This window comes from Procambarus clarkii, chromosome 22, assembly GCF_040958095.1.
Source record: "Procambarus clarkii isolate CNS0578487 chromosome 22, FALCON_Pclarkii_2.0, whole genome shotgun sequence".
NCBI classification, from domain to species: Eukaryota; Metazoa; Arthropoda; class Malacostraca; order Decapoda; family Cambaridae; genus Procambarus; species Procambarus clarkii.
Window position 1 is genome coordinate 43,631,036 of NC_091171.1, and position 16,900 is coordinate 43,647,935.

Below are 16,900 nucleotides of genomic sequence, written 5' to 3' on the forward strand. Positions count from 1 at the left end.
CTCACCAGGACCTGGTGAAGGAACCAGTGAGGTACCTCACTGGTTCGGTCTTTTCTTCTGACTTACACATCTGGGTTTTCTGTCGCTTGTCCATCGCCATTTGTATGGTGCTCAGGTGGCTAGTTTAACCATTACACTGCATTAAAATATGACTCTCCCCGTGGTGTGCTAAAAATAAATTATTTCCAAAAAATTATTTTCTCTTCTTATATTGTTAACGGAGACACTCGACCCAGCCACCCCGTGAGGCGGCAGTAGCCGCGAATATAATTTTTCATAATTATTTCAATGTCTCTCATTCGTTTTTTTTTTTTTTTTTTTTTTTTTTTGTTTCTTCTCAGTTTTTTTTTTTTTTGCTGTAATATTGTTCAAAAGTGTGTAATTTGTGGAATTTGTATAGTTGAATGTGTGGAACATCGCTATGCTCAAGATTATGGAGCATATATACGGTGACATGTATATTATATTCAAAGATCACTCGGTGTTTTTGCTGTTATTTCACTATATACACTCTTTGTATATAACTATCTACATTTTTATACACCATAAGGAACAACAAAGATCGTGTGTTGAGAGTTTATATACACAGAACAAGATTCTAAGGTCAGCCTAGCGACAGAGGCTGCCCCAAATACATTTTTTTTCATAATTATTTCAGTGTCTGTGAATGGTTGTATATATAATTGCTTGCAGTAATATTATTCAAAAGTGTATAATTTGTGGAATTTATATAGTTCAATATGTGGAACATCGCTCTTCTAAAAAATATTGGGTTCATATATGGTGACACGCATTATATTCTTAGATCAACCATACAGTGTTCTTGTTGTTATTACGCTATATACACAATTTATATATAACTATCAACATTTATATGCACCATAACATATTAATAAGCAGCTCTGGTGGGTATGGTGATGAAATCAAAACACAGCATGGAGCCACAAGCAGACGACACCAGCAGTCACATGATGCAAGACAATGCCTTCAATAATCTACACTTCTCACTATGAGTAGCTACAAAACTGCTGTTATTATCACATCCCAGTCGCAAAATCCCGAATATGAATCCCTTTCAACATGGTTATATTGTGAAGGAATATAAGGTCGTTTCATAATGCATAGATATAGAAAACAATGGTGTCTTTACCTCATGCTGTGAATATCATAACTAGCATTACATTCACTGATATCTGGACGTTGTTCATAGTCTTTATCACAGTCAGGATCATCTATTACACTATCAATCCAAAATAATTTCAGTTCCCTATTTTATTTAATACTAAGTGGTGCTGTGGCCCCCCTTGCTGCCAGCAGTGCTGTGCACTGCTCCTGCATATGCCAGCCTTGGTTGCTTTCTCAGTACTAAGACTTGCACAGCCAGCACGGATGCTGAAGACTTTTTTTCAAGATGGCGTCTGTTTACTGGAGTCCTGAGGCACAGGATGTGAGCCCCATATACATGTAGGAGTTTTGAACACACCCTATACCTAAAAGCTCCATATGGCGCTCTGTGCACCCCTGATTGGGTGCCTTAAGACACAGGTCTGCTATTTTTCCGTGATTAGTATTTTCCGTACTTTTTCTTGATCACTATCTGCTCATGGTGTAGGGATTGTGTGCACTGATTGCCCAAAAGAAAGTTAAATATGGTTTGTGAAGCCTCTCATAATGTCAAATGATAGGAGACGGTGTTCCATTCTCTATGGATAAGCCCTCTGTTCCTGTTGGATCACAGACGCCTATTCCTTCCAGTTAATCATTTCCTGTTGACGAGTTATAGGCCAAGAGTTTAAACCTTTACCTAAAGGTTAGATGAATACTGTTTTTTACAATGTTTCCTCTCCTCACCTGTTCATTATGTTATATTTCTGTCTCAATTGATATGCATGTCATGACGACTTCTGTTGACATTAAATAAGTTAATAACAAAATTATCAGTGATAAATCACTCAATTGTATGGTACCAAAATATTACATAAGTGTCACATAATAAGAGATGAAAAAATAAATTCAGCATTGTATTTCATTTTCAGCTTGTTGACTTTCACTTAGAGAGTAGAAACATTATGCACACATGCTTTCTTCTTCCCACTTAAAAGAATTTAATATATGATTATTTCTTTTTAATAAACGTTAAACACAGTTTGTGAAGTACCAGAGCTGTGGAAGAACTTACAATGCTGTGATGAAACCATGGCCACAGGTATTGCAAGGATCATCACCAGCAGAAATCAAAGACCTGATGCCATACTCCGAATACAGTGTTTGTGTTGTGGCCAGCAACTCCGACGGTCACAGTCCTCAACATTGCCTTGTTGCCAGTACTCTTGCTGAGGGTAAGAACTTGATTTATATGTTATATTTTACTGCAGATGTGGCTATTCAGTTAGTGCTAAAAAGCACTTATATATATTTTCATCAGTTCTCCCTGAACAGTTGAGGCAAACTGTTATACTACATGGTGTTATATGTTCTTAGATAAGTTACACCAAATGTTCATGTTACACTATTGTATAACATATTATATAGTCACATGGCGAGGGTGGATGGGTAGGTTGCGGGATGGGTAATTGGGAGGATAGTGTGTGTGAGGCAGATAGATAAGCAAGTTGTGGGGAGTGGGAGTAGATGGCAGGTTGTGGAGTGGTGGGAGTAGGGGGCAGGTTGTGGAGTGGTGGGAGTAGGGGGGCAGGTTGTGGGAGTAGGGGGCAGGTTATGGAGTGGTGGGACTAGGGAAAGGCAGTACAGTGACTGTAGTAGGGAGCATATTCCCAAGTGGCTACTCAATTTCGAAACATGACACTACAATTTGGAAAGGTGGATGCGTTGCTATGCTGGCGAAAGAATACCTAAAGGTAAATAAATTAATTAGTAATGACCTAGGAGAAGTTGACATAATCGCACTGGAGAGTTGTAATCAGATTGGTAAACTGAACCATTTATGCCTACAGTCCATCAGCAAGCAACGCGTAGACAAAGTAGGAGCTGGATGACAAATGAGAACACCTCATAATGATCACAAGAGATTATAGTAAAAAGCAGATAAGGATAGATCACAACTGTTGGATTTGGTGACTTCAACTTGAAATCGATTGACTGGGAGGCCTATGAAGTAAGAACAGAGCACTTTTGGACTGGCAGATTTGCAGATCTCACCGTGGAGACATTCGTATATCAACACGTTAAGCAAGCTACAAGAATTAGGAAAGGAGATGTTCCTTCAGTGCAGGATCTGGTATTCAAATCAAATCAAATCAAATCAAATGTATATTCAGGTAAAAGTATATACATACAAGATGAGTTACAAACAGAATGTTGGATTTATGGATAGACCTATGCCTAAAGCCACCATTACGCACCTCGTTTCGGGCAGGATGTAGGAGGGAAATATATTCACCAGGACATAAGAAGAGATTTGACATTCAGTACTTCCCCCCCCCCCCCATGAGTAAGAGTGACCCTGTCCTTATGGAAATAAATTATGGAATGTGCTATAATCTGGAAGAGAATACAGAAAACGAAGAAGTTGAAAACTTGATTTAAGGAGAGAACACTATGATGAACTTAAAAAGTTCTTTAATAAATTTGACTGGAAAGACTTGTTGTTAGGCAAGGCAGTAAATGAGATGCATGCCAAGTTTTATGAAATATATGATGAAGGCACGAAAACAATTTATGCCAAAACAGAGGCCGAACTAGAAAACAGAACTGGTTCAACATAAATTGTTAGAGGGGCCACAGACAAAAGATAAACAAAATGGAATCAGTTTAGGAAGAGGCCAAACTCTCAAACAAAGAAGTTTTGTGTGGCCTCTTCGGTTCAAGATTGTTTTTCCGCGGCTCTGTTTCTGTTGGCATTGGCCTCTGGGGGTCGGGTCCGGGTCACTTCTTTTCTGGCGAAGAACAAGACGGCTGCTTTCTGGAGGGGTCCTTGGGTCATTGATGCTTGGTTGGTCAGGCCAAGGGGGCATCGTGTGTTGTGTCCGGTTCCGGCTCTTCGCCGTTATCTGCGTTCTTCGGCTTCAGTGCCTGGGGATGCGCTTTGGGTTGATGCGGTTTCCCTCGTTCCCTGTTCCAGGGCTCAGGTCTCCCAGGTCGTCCGCAGGGTTATTAACTAACCAGCCTGCGGTCTATCCTCGTGCCCATGACGTTGGAAAGTTTGCTGCACTGGCTGCCGTGTTTGGCAACATGTCTTGGGCTGATATTCGGGCGCGGGGATTTTGGAGGTCGAACATGGTTTGTTTGAATCTAACTGAAGATTGATAATCCAAATGATTTTTTTATGGATGTGGTACCAACATCAAATCATATATCAGATATCACCCTATCCTCACTGGATTTTGAAGAAGCCTTAGACAGTATGCCTATGCACTCTGCATAGATGATGTAATTTACACAGATTTCGCCAAAGCTTTTGACAAATGTGACCATGGTGTTATTGTACAAAAAATGCGTTCAAAAGGTATTACCGGAAAAATAGGCATATGGGTCTACAATTTCCTGACCAACAAAACCCAATGTGTAATAGTCAACAAAATAAAATCCGGTTCATCAATCGTGAAGAGCTCAGTCCCCCAGGGTACTGTGCTTGCTCCAGTACTTTTTCTCATCTTCATATCGGAAATAAACAAGGACACAATATCTATAGTACTGTATCTTTCTTTGCAGTTGACACTTGGTTTTTTTATGAAAGTAGACAGTATAGAGGACACAGCAAACTTCCAATTAGATGTAAATCAGCAGGTCTTTTTATGGGCTACAGAAAATAATGTGGCGTTTAATCAAGATAAGTTCCAGCTCATGCGCTACGGAAAAAAATAAAATATAAAAACGGAAACCCACATACAAAATGCAGTCAAATCATAACATAGAACGAAAAAACAATGTAAAGGATTTAGGTGTACTCATATCGTAAGACCTTGTCTTTAAAGAACACATTAAAGTAACCGTCACAACTACAAGAAAAATGACAGGTTGGATAACAAGAACCTTTCACACTAGAGATGCTATACCGATGATGATACTTTTCAAGACGCTAGTGCTCTCTAGAATGGAGTACTGCTGCACACTGACAGCCCCTTTCAAAGCTGGAGAAATTGCTGACCTGGAGAGCGTGCAGAGATCCTTTACTGATAGAATCCACTCAGTAAAACATCTAAACTATTGGGAGCGATTAAAATGCTTAAATCTATATTCTCTTGAGTGCAGGCGGGAGACATACATAATAATTTACATGTGAAATAGTAGAGGGGCTGGTCCCAAACCTGCACACAGAAATAACACTACATGAGACCAGAAGGAATTTGCAGGATGTGCAGAATACCCCCGTTGAAGAGCAGATAGGTAGGTACTCTGAGAGAGAACTCTATCAACATCAGAGACCTTGGATGATGGCAGACAAGGAAAACCCTCAACCACAAGGGGATTTTCCAGGGTCATTGCTCCCTGCAACCCCTCTGGGGGGACCAGGTTTTGGCTGGCTTGAGGGGGGCCAGCCAAACCATTTTGCCACCGTTTTGACGGTGTCCCACACAAAAGGTTGTTTTAAATACTAAAACATGATGGAGGTGTCACAGGGAGACTATTGACATAGATGATAAAAGTTCTAACCGCCAGAACCCGGTAGCTCGAACTCCATAGACTAATGCCCCGGTCTAATATATCACACATTAGTCTGATGGCTCCAGGGAGCCTCCAGGGCTCACCCAGAAAATGCCGTTTCATTACATTCAACGCTGGGTTTTTTTTATCATATCTGATGCACATTTGTGTCCTTTACAATATGGACACAGTAAAACGTTCGTAATGTTCCAAGGAACTGTGATACATGTCACTAATTTGTCCACGTAAAATATTTATTGTCGCAATATTACTTGTTTAATATTCAATTTATTTACACTATGTACAGTCATACACTGTATTACACACTCAGTACTTCAGAAGTGAGTGATAACCAATTGGCAGTCCATGGTAAACAGTGCAACCTTGCACTCGATGCACCAGGTACACACTGATTTTTTTTCTTGTTTCTTCGTTCTGTGTGCTTGCAAGCAGCGCACTCATGTACACCCTTGGCATTAGTTCCTGTAGGTAGTATGTAGCCAAGCTTGTGAAAAGTAAGATAGAATTAAAAAGATCTAGAAAAATGTCATTGTGTAAGGTTTATTTATATATATAAAATAATAAAATAGACTAATGCCCGGCATTAGTCTAAAATAATATATATATATATATATATATATATATATATATATATATATATATATATATATATATATATATATATATATATATATATATATATATGTATGTCGTACCTAGTAGCCAGAACGCACTTCTCAGCCTACTATACAAGGCCTGATTTGCCTAATAAGCCAAGTTTTCATGAAATAATTGTTTTTCGACTACCTAACCTACCTAACCTAACCTAACCTAACCTAACCTAACTTTTTCGGCTACCTAACCTAACCTAACCTATAAAGATAGGTTAGGTTAGGTTAGGTAGGGTTGGATAGGTTCGGTCATATATCTACGTTAATTTTAATTCCAATTAAAAAAAATTGACCTCATACATAATGAAATGGGTAGCTTTATCATTTCATAAGAAAAAAATTAGAGAAAATTTATTAATTCAGGAAAACTTGGCTTATTAGGCAAATCGGGCCTTGCATAGTAGGCAGAGAAGTGCGTTCTGGCTACTAGGTACGACATATATATATATATATATATATATATATATATATATATATATATATATATATATATATATATATATATATATATATATATATATATATGTATATATAATATAATATAATATAAATATAAGCCTGGATATGCGTATGGAAATGTCAAGACACATAAGCCTGGAAGCCCACTTCGGCCAATCATTAGCCAGATACCCACACCCTTGTACAGACTGGCGTAGCGACTCAACGGCTTGCTGATCCTTATGTCCCTTGCACCTTCAGCCTGAAGTCTCCAAAGGAATTTGTTGACTTACTGTGGGGAACTCGGGCCACAGGGATAAGAGCATCGTTGGACGTAGAATCACTGTTTACCAACGTACCTGAGGATGAAACAATCGGGATGATAGCGGACAAAGTGTATCTGTATATCAAAGTGTATACCAAAACTGTTGTAACATATCACCTCACCCAAATGCAGGTATATAAGATAAAAGGTTAAGATAGGTTTAAATTATAGCATAGTAGAACTCTGTTTAGTGTTTGCAGGTTATAGTTGTGTGTGTGTAAACTAAAGTCTTTGAAAATGTAATAAGTTATTACGAAACGCGTTCAAGTGTCGCGTCAGACTAGAAATAAAAATGAATTTTGGAGAATTGATTTTTCAATTACCATCGACAGTGAAAAGAAACATAAGAAATATTGAGAAAATTCGTGTTAGAATTATTAATCTTACTTTTTCGGTCATATTTAATAATATATGTCTACAAGAAAGACTGCTACCAATATATATATATTAAGAGTACATTAATGCTATGTACTCTCATAAACCCATTGTACCTTCTTGTGCACATATATATATATATATATATATATATATATATATATATATATATATATATATATATATATATATATATATATATATATATATTAGTATATTTTGGTAGCAGTCTTTCCTGTAGACATATATTATTAAATATGACCGAAAAAGTAAGATTAATAATTCTAACACGAATTTTCTCAATCTTTCGTACATTTCTTTTCACTGTTGGAGGTAAATCAAAAATCAATTCTCCAAAATTCATTTTTATTTCTAGTCTGACGCGACACGAGCGCGTTTCGTAAAACTTATTACATTTTCAAAGACTTTAGTTCACAAATACACAACTGAATAGAACTTACGCATCTCCGATTTTATATCTACATTTGAGTGAGGTGGAACGCTTTAAATATCTACATTTTATATCTACATTTGAGTGAGGTGGAACGCTTTAAAAGAGACTAACGTCGTCTATGCCTTCAAATGCCCTCTTGGGGACTGTAAGCTCCAAAAAACCCAGTATATAGGCAAGACAACAACATCTCTTTCTAGGCGTTTAACGATGCATAAGCAACAGGGCTCCATTAAGGAACATATAATCTCTTCCCACAACCAAACCATCGCCAGAGAAATCCTAGTAAACAACACAGAAATCATCGATAGATTCAGCGATAGCAGGCGGCTTGACGTTTGCGAGGCACTACACATCAAGAAGTCAACACCAGCAATCAACAGCCAATTATTGCACAACTATATTCTACCCACCTCAAGACTCCGCTCCAATATAGAAGCATCAAGAAATATGGACCAATAGGCTTTCTACAAACACTTCTATTCAATATCCATTGTTTCGTGTTCTGTCTTGTGTTGATGAAATTAATACCCTATTAATACCACCTCTTGTTCTGTCTTGTGTTGATGAAATTAATACCCTATTAATGCCACCTCTTGTTCTGTCTTGTGTTAATGCCACATCACCCCTTCCACCTCACTCAAATGTAGATATAAAATCGGAGATGCGTAAGTTCTATTCAGTTGTGTATTTGTGAACTAAAGTCTTTGAAAATGTAATAAGTTTTACGAAACGCGCTCGTGTCGCGTCAGACTAGAAATAAAAATGAATTTTGGAGAATTGATTTTTGATTTACCTCCAACAGTGAAAAGAAATGTACGAAAGATTGAGAAAATTCGTGTTAGAATTATTAATCTTACTTTTTCGGTCATATTTAATATATATATATATATATATATATATATATATATATATATATATATATATATATATATATATATATATATATATATATATACATATATATACATATATATATATATATATATATATATATATATATATATATATATATATATATATATATATACATATATATATATATATATATATATATATATATATATATATATATATATATATATATATATATATATATATATATATGTCGTACCTAGTAGCCAGAACGCACTTCTCAGCCTACTATTCAAGGCCCGATTTGCCTAATAAGCCAAGTTTTCATGAATTAATTGTTTTTCGGCAACCTAACCTACCTAACCTAACCTAACCTAACTTTTTCCGCTCCCTAACCTAACCTAACCTATAAAGATAGGTTAGGTTAGGTTAGGTAGGGTTGGTTAGGTTCGGTCATATATCTACGTTAATTTTAACTCTAATAAAAAAAAATTGACCTCATACATAATGAAATGGGTAGGTTTATCATTTCATAAGAAAAAAATTAGAGAAAATATACTATTTCAGGAAAACTTGGCTTATTAGGCAAATCGGGCCTTGAATAGTAGGCCGAGAAGTGCGTTCTGGCTACTAGGTACGACATATATATATGCACAAGAAGGTACAATGGGTTTATGAAAGTACATAGAATTAATGTTTTGACATTCTTGTAAAGTGACTAACACGCATAGCGTTTCGAACAGGTCCTTATTCTAATTTAATAATTTATTTAGATAATTTAAGTAGGTAATTTGTGGCAAAATTGAAAAGAAGTTAACAGGTACATTGTAAGAAAATTTGAAGAAAATCAGTAGCTACATTTTAGTAAAATTTGAGGAGTAGCATAATTTGAGGATTATTTTTAGGTACATTGTAGTAAAATTTGCATTCATCATAACAACCAAGATATAAGAAGATGACAGTGATTACAAGGTGACGTTATATGGCTTGGGCACATATTTTGGGGCAGCACACGATACAGTGCGAGTGTTAAACCCGCCCTCTTAAAAATAACGTCACTTTTGGCTCGTATGCGCGATATGGCTAAATTTGGACGTAATTTGAAATGAAATCGACTCACAAAAGTGACGTTCTGTTCCGTTTTCTATTTGAGTCGGCCGGCGTACGCGCAGAGGTTATAAGAGGACACTTTAAATTAATGTTTTTCATAACGTTTTGAAACTTTATAAGAATTTCCTGCCCAGCGGACCCTTAACTTACTGTTGTTGAAAAAAAAATCTCAAATTTATTTTCATTTTTTTTTCATTTTCAAATTACGTCCAAATTCGGCCATACGGGCAAACGGCCAAAAGCGACGTTCTTTTTAAGAAGACAGGTTGGTGTTAAGCACTAGGAAGAAACCTATGAGGATAAAATTAGATACTTTTTGGTGTTACTTTTGAATAAGTGATAAATTAGTCAGATTTTTAATTCGTAAGAGAGTGAGTTCCAAAAAATAGGTCCCTTTATTTACATAGTGTTTACACAGATTTAGTTTGATTCTGGGGATATCAAAGAGATATATATTTCTAGCGTGGTGATTATGGGTTCTGTTACATCTGTCTAGGAAGAGTTTCAGGTCAGGGTTTGCCTCTAGGAACAAGGTTTTGTACATATAAATGGCACAAGAGAATGTGTGGAGTGAGTTTATGTTTAGCATGTTGAGAGATTCAAACAAGGGGGCGGTGTGTTGTCTGAAAGCAGAGAGTGTTATTGTTCTGATGGCAGATTTAGTTCAAGAAGGTCGTCTTGTAAAGATCTAGTAAAAGATCAATGACAAAATTCTGTCCTAGTTTGTCCTGGTATCACTCATATCTTCACCTGTATATGGGAAAGTGGGTTTAACACCAACATCAGAATCATCAAATTGTGGGTTGTGTGGTACAAAATTATCACAGTCCTCCCTCGTGAATTCACCCGTGCTCTTTGTACTGGCACCGCCACCACAGGCATAAACATCACCATGGAAGCCACTAACACTCTGTTCATCTGTGCTACTTGTATCAGAAGCATCATCACTGGACCCAGAAATCAATTCATCTAGAGTATCACTTTATTAAAAAATTGGAGATGACACACCATCCCTCTCCCAGGGCATCGGAATGTTCCATCATAAGAACTGAGGGTGGGAAGAGCCGCCTGACCTGGTCCGCCTCCCTCTTCCCCCAAAACGATGAGGGAAGGTGGGAAAACTGGCTCGTGCTAGTTTCGCGAAATTTTGGCGGTTTGTTTTCAGTGTTAGGGGAATTATTTTGGCAATTGTTGAGGCTGCAGTCTAACCATGCAGTAGTCAGTTTTGTTTTGCTGACTTTCTGGATGCCTTTACTAAGTGTAGCAGACATGATTATCTATAAATGTAAGGTGTTCACATTTGCCACTGCTCCCTGTGTCTCTCCGAGCGGTTCAGGTTCTGACTCGTGGTTTCCAATAGACCAATAAGAATGCTCCAAACAAAGATCCAAAAGTGATTCCATGCACCCGCCAAACCCCCTGTTTATGAATGAAAAGCAGTTTATACACAACCCGTCCTCGACTCAAGTCCATTACATTCAGCGGTCAACCCCACAGACGCAGTCATAAATTTTAACATGCTGTTCATTCAAAACGGGAATTTTTGCAAGTATAAATTAAAATTATAGCATATTGTGTATATATAGGCATAGGATAGGTTAGGTTAGGTGTTTAGGTTCTGTTGGCGATTATTTGTATTTGTAGTACGTGGGTGAAGCATTTATAGCGTTGTGATTCGAACAAAATTCGTCAGTGAAGCACTTGTTCCGGATATGTTCGAACGTCAGCAGTTGTGAGTCGTGCAGCCCGTCCTCCAAACAAAGATCCAAAAGTGATTCAGTCCACCCACCAAACCAAACCCCCTGTTTATGAATGAAAAGCGTTTACACACGACTCACAACTGCTGACGTTCGAACATATCCGGAACAAGTGTTGAACAAAGTGTTCGTCAGAACAAACTGACGAATTTTGTTCGAATCACAACGCTATAAATGCTTCACCCACGTACTACAAATACAAATAATCGCCAACAGAACCTAAACACCTAACGTAACCTATGCCTATATATACACAATATGCTAATATATTATAATATTAATTTATACTTGACAAAATTCCCGTTTTGAATGAACAGCATATCAAAATTTATGAATGCGTCTGTGGGGTCGACCGCTGGATGTAATGGACTTGAGTCGAGGACGGGTTGCCAGGTGTGTAGCTCTCATCCTGTATCTGTATTTATGTAATACAGTACACTCTAATATGCTGTTCGAATAGAACAAACTGATATTTAATAAAATTAAAAGGTTGAAAGTAATAAAAATAAAAGCTAAACATTGCAGCAGTGATGGAAATATACTTAAATAAATAATGATATCATAAGATTGAAATCAGAACACTGTACACAACAATTATTTTGGGACCGTATTCCAAATAGCATATCAGTAAATTAAACAGGAGCAAAGACATCTAATGAAGTAACTACTGAATCTGAAACACAAGAGATAATAGGACGGCTTAAGTATAAAATAGACTAAAACTAAGACAAAAAAGAAATGTTTATCAGAACCATTGGAAACTTGAAAACTTCATATGAAAGAGATTATAAGGAAGATGGGATACTACAAGCATAATTTTTTTCTGCAACAACACTTATGTAATAATATGCACATCACACATATGTATATATTATCAATATTTGTGATAAGTACATTGATATGTAAACTTGTATTTTTGTGTATAGTATATATTTTGAGTGATTTTTAGATGTTAGGTTTGTAACTTTTGCCTGCATCTGTCTTATAATATTACTGTGGAGCAACACTTTAGACTTTAATTGTAGATAACATTTTCCCTGTAAGGATTTTATAAAGTCTTGTTGTTTACAGTGTTTTAAGCATTTTGTGCCCATCACTATTACCATTATTAACCAGTTAACTCCTCTACAGTGCCAGACGTGAACGTGATGGGATTGAAATGTAGTAGTTACTATTATAACAAAATGAAGTGTGATTTTCAAATATCTGGCAACTGTGAAAACTACAATGGACCAGATCTGACCTACATCGTCACAATACAAACAAACCTAACCTGTAACAAATCAGTTCATGAACTATCGCAGAGTGGGTTGGTCTTCGCTGATGGAAGAGTGACTGTGAACTTCCCTGATGCAATTGCTGGCCAAAACTACAAGGTCACTGCACAAGTAAAGAATGATGCTGGTAATGGAAATGTTACCTCCATAGATTTCACTACTGAATCCACAAGTAAGATTTTTAAATATGACAGTAATATTGTTCACTAATTGTAACATATGACACTAATAATGTTTTGTCTCTTCACACAGGACAATGTAGTAATGATTGTAATTCTGACTTTTTCCAAAGTATAGCAATTGTAACAGTCTTGAACAAGTGTAATAGCATTTGTAATACCAATTCCATTTGGTGTTCAGTATTATATTAACTGTGTTTAACATTCTCAAAGTTGCCCTGTTGGGTCATACTTGAGCAAGGGAAAAATCTACATTGAAGACAGATGCTATCAAGCTTGGAATGACCTCCAAAACGTTCATTCATTTATCCTTTACACTCAAAATCCCTCCAAGTGCTTATCAGTGTAAAAGTGATTGCTGAGCACTCCTCTGCTAACTACTTGGTGGCCTCCCTGACAGCTATCTATGACCTCCACCAGCATCTACATGTCAACTGAGTGCAGTAATAAGGAGCTGCCCACTTCACATTTATTTTGTCTCTTCCCTCAATATCATTATTGAGTTTGATGTCTCGTGTTTTCCTTATAAACTTTCCATTTCATTATGATGTGGGTTCATGCTATTAGTGAATGTTCGCATGTATTTACCCAAGTGTGATCACCTGTGTAGTTATAGGATGAGAGCTAAGCTCTTGTCTTCCCGTCTTCCCAGTACTCTTTGCCATATACCGCTTTGAAACTACTGATGGTTTTGGTCTCACACCTTCTCACTTAACTTGTTCTGTCTACCACTCTGTTTGCTAAAGTGAACTTTTGGGGTTACAGAGTCATATGCATATCTTTGGATTGTTTCACTTGCTAGCAGTTGGGGTTCAGTTTGTGCCTCAACTTGGGTCATTCTCCTCCTGAGGTTATCCTCCGCTCTTATAGTTTCTTGTTATTTGGTCCCAGGCCATAGCATTAGTGTTAAGCGCACACGTTAACTAGTAGCCATCTGGTAAACCACCGATTGTGAAGAAGGCTCAACCAAAATATAAATCCAGTGACTAAATTTGTCATAGATCTGAAAGTGAAAAGGAACTTTACTCGACAGGCATCGGTTAGGGAAGTTTTGTATGTGCATCTCCTCTGGAACTACTGTAAATGCTCAAGCCAGTGGACAGCTTGGGACCCGACCCCTCCTCCCTCCCTAAATAAGTGGGAAGAATGGGGTGAATGAGTGCACATTTGTTTCAAGAGATTTTGTATTATTTGCTTACACTGTTGGGGGAATTCATTGGCCGGGTTGTGAGACTTCAGTGCTTTTTGAACACTAGCTGTGATCTGTATTGGTTCACTGACTTTCTGGGTGCCTTCCCTGGTGATGTGGTAATGTCCCATGATCCCTGTACAGCTGTGAAGGGACAGGTTCTGAAGCTGGACCCTGGTAGGCTGAACTCCATGGCTGATGCAATCTAGTAGTTGAAAGTCATCTCATTGAGAAAGCTTTAGGGAACCACTGGGGCTTAACCAGAAATTGGTATTTCATTACATTCAATGCTGGTTTCTTGCTGTTATAATACTGTATCTTTATTATATACATCTATACATATTCATGCATGATTACAACAACTAAGCAGTTCTGATGTAGTAATACATCATAATAATCTCATGTAATAATAATTGTAATGATTATTATGGTGTAATAATCTCATAACTAATTATCAGAGTTTAGCCTATCCTGGCATGTTTTGCATGAAGATGTAACTGCACACATTGAATATGTTATATTTTATTTGTATTTGAGTGTTTTCTATGCTTTTCTGTGGAGCTATCCAGGCTGATATGGATATATTAGACTTTGGCATCAGTCAAAGTGAATGTAGTTCTGGGCCTACCCAGAACTTCAATACACACAGAAATCCCAATAGCGTGATACATCAAATAGAGAAATCCACAAGAGCCGTGATGAGGGTTCGACCTTACGTCCAGGATGATCCCAGACTCGCCTTAGTCGATTGCGCCACGACGTGGTTAAAAGAATTGCAACCGGGAGTGCTACTGCTCTCACACGGATCCCGCAGCCTCTCTGAGACACAAACCGGAGTTTTACACAATTCCCCCATGCACCCGGGCTCTGTCAACAAGCTGTTCTACCTCTTCGCCCTTCAATACACACAGAAATTTGTGTCTCAGAGAGGCTGCGGGATCCGTGTGTGAGAGCAGTAGCACTCCCGGTTGCAATTCTTTTAACAATGTGGATTATATATATATATATATATATATAGGGAGTACCACCTCTAGCTGGAAGAAGGGGGACCCATAGCCTCGGAGGAAACCACGCATGGCACCCTGGCAGGGACACAGGAGTCCCTGCTAGAAGATCTACAGCTGGTGAAATCTAAGGGAGAGGAGTTAGGACTCACCCTAAACCCATTAAAGTGTGAAATCATCTCATCTAGCCAACCAACCATAGATGCAGTGCGAACCATATTGCCAGGAGCCCAAGTGATCGCTCCCACCGACAGTGTGCTGCTAGGGGCACCTCTGGGCTCGAGCGCCATTGAGGTAGTCCTCGAAGAAAAGCTGAACGACCTGAGGAGGATGGAGGGAAGAATAGGGGCTTTGGACGCCCACGATGCTTTGTACCTTCTCACAAGGTGCCTGGCTTTGCCCAGACTGACCTATTTCCTAAGGTGTGCTCCCTCCTTCGACAGCCCAAAATTAACAGAATATGACACACTCCTAAGGTCAATAACCGTGAAAGTGTTAAACCTCTCCCTGCAAGATGACCAATGGGACCAAGCAACGCTGCCAGTTAGACTCAGGGGAATAGGTATTCGCAAGGCGACACAGTTAGCATTGCCAGCATTCTTATCCTCGACCAATGCAACAGGTGAATTAGTTAAGGAAATACTACCGGAACACCTAAGGGACTCCATTGGGATTCATGATCCCAAATTCGTGGAAGGAGCCGGTCAGTGGGACACTCTCGTCAACTCTCATCCTCGACCGACTTTTCCAAATGACTGCAGTCCAAATGGGATAGCCCCATAGTGGAGAACATCGCCACATCATTGCTGGAGGCAGCTTCCAGGAAGGAAAAAGCGCGTCTTCTAGCTGTGCAAGCGCCCCATGCCGGGGACTTCCTGTTGGCAGTCCCTAATTCCGCCTTGGGCACCCGCCTGGACCATCGGACCCTAAGTATTGGTGTTGCTCTGCGCCTTGCCGCCCCTATCTCCACCGAGCACTGGTGTATTTGCGGCCATGCACGGGCAGACCAATACGGCAGCCATGGTCTCATCTGTCGCAAGACACAGGGAAAGATTGCCAGACATGAAACAGTCAATGACATCATCAAGAGAAGTTTGGCTTCAGCTGGGTGCCCAGCACAAAGGGAACCTCAGTTGTGCAGACCTGACAACAGCCAAAAACGCCCAGATGGAATCACCCTGCAGCCGTGGAGGGAAGGTAAACAGGTCGTGTGGGACTACACGTGTGCATCCACATTGGCTGATACCTATCTACCTTACAGCGCAGCTGAGGGAGGCGGGGCGGCCACCTTCAGGGAGACCCAGAAAACTAACAAGTACAGGGACCTAGAACGTTGTTACAGGTTCGTACCAATAGGCTCTGAGACTCTGGGCGCCTGGGGTAAATGTGCACTTAAGTTCCTGAAGGAGCTGGGCGAGGAACTCATTGGGAAGACTAGAGACCCAAGAGCGGCCAGTTTTATGTTCCAGCGCCTCAGTGTCGCTGTTCAGAGGGGTAATGCGTGCTGTATCTTGGGTAGCACCCTACCCCCGAGGAGCTGGACGAGGTCTTCGAACACTGATTGGTATATTGTTATATAAGTGTGTGTTTTCTGTAAACTGTAGCATTGCAATAAAATCAAATAAAAAAAATAATAGGGGTGGTAGGAGAGGAAAAGATTAAAGT

General features: G+C 38.8%; 1 protein-coding gene across 8 annotated transcripts in view; it reads left to right on the forward strand.

Annotated features, from left to right (window-relative positions):
* The window catches only part of LOC123761307 (uncharacterized), a 183,572-nt gene that overhangs the window by 55,381 nt on the left and 111,291 nt on the right, over positions 1-16,900 (forward strand). For all 8 annotated transcript variants that reach the window (XM_069328914.1, XM_069328913.1, XM_069328915.1 and 5 more), the window contains exons 14-15: positions 2,147-2,339; positions 12,718-13,035. In XM_069328914.1, coding sequence (XP_069185015.1) covers positions 2,147-2,339; positions 12,718-13,035 — 511 coding nt within the window. The remainder of the gene's footprint in view (positions 1-2,146; positions 2,340-12,717; positions 13,036-16,900) is intronic.